Below are 3,618 nucleotides of genomic sequence, written 5' to 3' on the forward strand. Positions count from 1 at the left end.
CCTCGGAAGGAAGACTGGGCAATCTACTTCCGTAGTGATACTGTCTGAGAAACCCAAGGAGAGGTTGCCATGAGTCGGATCTGACTCAATGGCAGTAAGTTTGGTTTGGTTTTTAAGCCTACCTATTGCTAGGCGAAAGATTCTACCCAGTTAATTAAGGAGACTAAATTAAGATTTTTGCCCAAAAATTTTATCATAAAAGTAACCTTGAGTAGTATTGTCTTTACATATGTTCTTAATAGTAAGGAGCTAGTCAAGAATTTGAAGATTCCTGGTTTGGGTCATATATTTTATCACTATTATTACTATTTTATTTTGCTACATACTTCTAATGAATTTAGTTATGAGGAAGTTATTCGTAATTGATGAAATCTGAACTGTTTAGGGAACAAATGTTTTTCCATTTTAAAATGCAAACATATTAAAGCAGGCAGAATAAAAACTATAAATGCTCAATGTCATAGATTATACTCTGGAAAATATACTTCGCAGTGAAAAGTATGGCCTTTGTTTTTATCATCAGATAGATAAATACAGAATATTAAATTGCAACTCAAAATTCAGCCTATTAGAAATGCTTGTATTGGAATATGCAGAGTAACTAAGCATAGTCACCAACTCTGTGGCATGTAGCCCTGCTTCTTAGCATGGTATCAATTACATACATTCAGAAAAAGAGGATTTAAATCCACAAGTAAATCCCATAAAGTTTAATTAAACACACGCCAAGTTTAGAGTAATAAATATGTAAGAATTTCTTATATATTTAAAAAAAAAGACTTTAAGACAAATTTTATTTTTGTGAGAATTATATATTAATTAAAAAAAATAAAATGATCTACATAATGTCAAAATCAACCTTCTACTGTCAAGGTGAAATGCATGCATTTAATTTCATTTCATTCAACAATCACTTATTAAACTCCTACAACATATAAGGGGCTTATTTTAAGGAGTGTACAACCTATTATTTGTAGAGGTGAAAGGTAGTAATAGTGGTGGCAATAAAAATGATGAGAAGCAAATTTGACACATGTACAGAAAAATCAGTAAAATTTGGCAACTGATTCATAGGTACTAAAGAAGATGAAAAAAGTTCAAGTCTTTTTAGGTTTGTGGCATGGGTAACTGAAAGGGCAGTGGAGTCAAATGGAAAAAAGGAAAGTTGGGAGCAGTAACTTACCAAAATGAACATGAATTCAGTTTTAGAACTTCAGAACATGCAAAATATGACCCAGAAGTTATTTGAAAATAAAAGGTTGAAAAATTTGCATCTAAAAATATTGATTTGGTAGTTTAATAGACAAACAATAGCTGAAACTGTGGAATGAAATAACCAAGGTAAACAGAAATGTCACAGAGGGCAGAAAAAAAAAGATGAAGTTAGCAGTTAGGAAGGACTCGGTGAATGAAGACGGGCAGTGTAAGGAAAGACAAAGGAAAAGAAAGTCAATAGAGGATGGATTAAAATCTCTAATGCTACAGAGATGCAGAAGAGAATGATGTATAAGCAGCAGCTATTACTTTATAGAAGAAGTCATTAATGAAATTAACAAAAATAATATCAAAGAGCACAAACCAGGCTGGTAAGCTGGAGAAGTAAATAGAGGTGCTAGTTACAACTCTCCTTCTGAGAAGTTTTCATCTCTTTTACAACTGAAAAAGGAAATATCCTTTTACAAGGTTTCCATCTATTATCTCCAATACCAAAATCCATAATATTTTTTAAATTTTCATGATTAATTTAGTCAAGATTATTTTCTTCAATTAACAAATACTTTACTTTAAAACATAGTGTTTATTTCAAAGACACTCATAACTTTCCACCTCAAAATCAGTGCTCCAGTTACACTGAACTCTCTCTGCTTCGCTTTTGCACATACTATTTCCTCTGTGTAAAGTGCTATTTCCCTTACTTAATCTGAAAGACTCAGCTGAAAAGCATCTATATTTAAGCCATCCCTGATACAGTTCTTCCTCTGTGTTCTCAGTGCAAGTTTATAGTTTACCAGCACTTCTCACATTGTAATTATTTGTACTGTAATAATGTGTTTATATGTTTGTCTCCCTAGGCTTAAGTTTTTTTATTACCTTGCTTCCTGATGATTTAAGATACAGTAACGCAAATGCAACCACTGCCATGGAGTCAGATCTGACTCACAGTGACCTCTCCTTGGGTTTCTGAGGCTGTATCACCATGGAAGTAGATTGCCCAACCTTCCTTCTGTGGACTGGCTGGTGGGTTTGAACCCCAGCCTTCTGATTAGCAGTCAAATGCCTCAGGCACTATGTCACCAGAGCTCCTTAAGATATGTTGTTGTTGTTGTTGTTGTTATGTGCCGTCGAGTCGGCCCCAACTCATAGCGACCCCTCCTTGGGTTTCCGAGGCAGTATCACTACAGAAGTAGGATTGCCCAACCTTCCTCCCGGGCCTTAAGATATAATAAGCACTAAATAAATGTTTCTTTCATGAAAGAAAGAACCTATAATAAAAAAAGGCAACAGATTTCTCTCAAAAAGCTGAGGAAGCATTCACATTTAAGCTTCAGAGGTTCTAATTCATTATGCTTTAAGAAACAATATTCATAAAAAAACAGCATTCATTTTATGAAATTAAAAATTTACCTTTATGTTTTCGTAAAAAATCAATGCTCTTCTGGAGAACAGTGGATTTGTCCATTTTTCTAGCATTACCAGGAAGCATGGATCCCAGTTCTTTAATGAGTACATTAAATTGATCTCTACGCTTCTTTTCAGATTTGTTTCTAGATACTCTGATGAAATGAGAAATTTTTAAAAGCAGTTTTACAACATTCCATTTAGTTACAGAAAGAGCTTAATACAATGCTCAATTTGAATATGACTACACAGCATGTACTTCTATCGATGGTGGTGTTGTATGCTGTGGAGTCAATTCCAACTCCTAGTTACCCCATAGGACAGGGTAGAACTGCTAGTAAGTATTTATTTCCTAGATCACAAAAATATGCAGTTAATTTGGGCAATAATTTTTCATTTCAATTTATCACTAAAGAGCCATTAATATACTAAGCATTTGGACATACATGCTTTTATAAAAATAGGAGCAAGACACATTGTATTCAAATCTCAAGTTTTATTTAATCCAAAATTCACCAAAGATTGAATTTTCTTTACAAGATTATTGCGAGCATTACTGAGATACTTTTTGTGAAAATATAAATTATTCAATGAAAAGAAAATCATCTAGCCAATATTAACTTTAAGTCATAAATAGAAGTCTGAAAATGAAACTCTCTCTAACCCCAGGCTTATCCACACATTCTTCCCCTTCAGACTCTATACTCCTATAGTAACCCAGCCTCCAACACAGAGCTGTAACCATTTGTTCATCTATCTGTCTCTCCATTAGGTTGTGGACTCCTTGAACAAATTATTTTATCAGGGCATTAAAGCACACCACCTAACAAACAGGAAGCACTCAAAATGTATATATTAAATGAATAATTACTGGTATTCTATGTAAGCAATATATATAAATCACAGATAGTAAAACAGGTATATTGTACTTTGTAAAATAGTTCTTTTTGAAAAATTATACAAGTATTTTGAATTATAATTAACTGAACTGTATTTCTA

At 33.1% G+C, this 3,618-nt stretch overlaps 1 protein-coding gene across 1 annotated transcript in view; it reads right to left on the reverse strand.

Annotated features, from left to right (window-relative positions):
* CLOCK (clock circadian regulator) overlaps nucleotides 1-3,618 on the reverse strand; it is a 76,364-nt gene that overhangs the window by 69,320 nt on the left and 3,426 nt on the right. Inside the window, exon 3 of the mRNA XM_042781700.1 lies at nucleotides 2,626-2,774. Coding sequence (XP_042637634.1) covers nucleotides 2,626-2,774 — 149 coding nt within the window. The remainder of the gene's footprint in view (nucleotides 1-2,625; nucleotides 2,775-3,618) is intronic.

This window comes from Orycteropus afer, unplaced genomic scaffold (assembly GCF_000298275.1).
Source record: "Orycteropus afer afer isolate SDZICR_OR568_19922 unplaced genomic scaffold, OryAfe1.0 scaffold00153, whole genome shotgun sequence".
NCBI classification, from domain to species: domain Eukaryota; kingdom Metazoa; phylum Chordata; class Mammalia; order Tubulidentata; family Orycteropodidae; genus Orycteropus; species Orycteropus afer.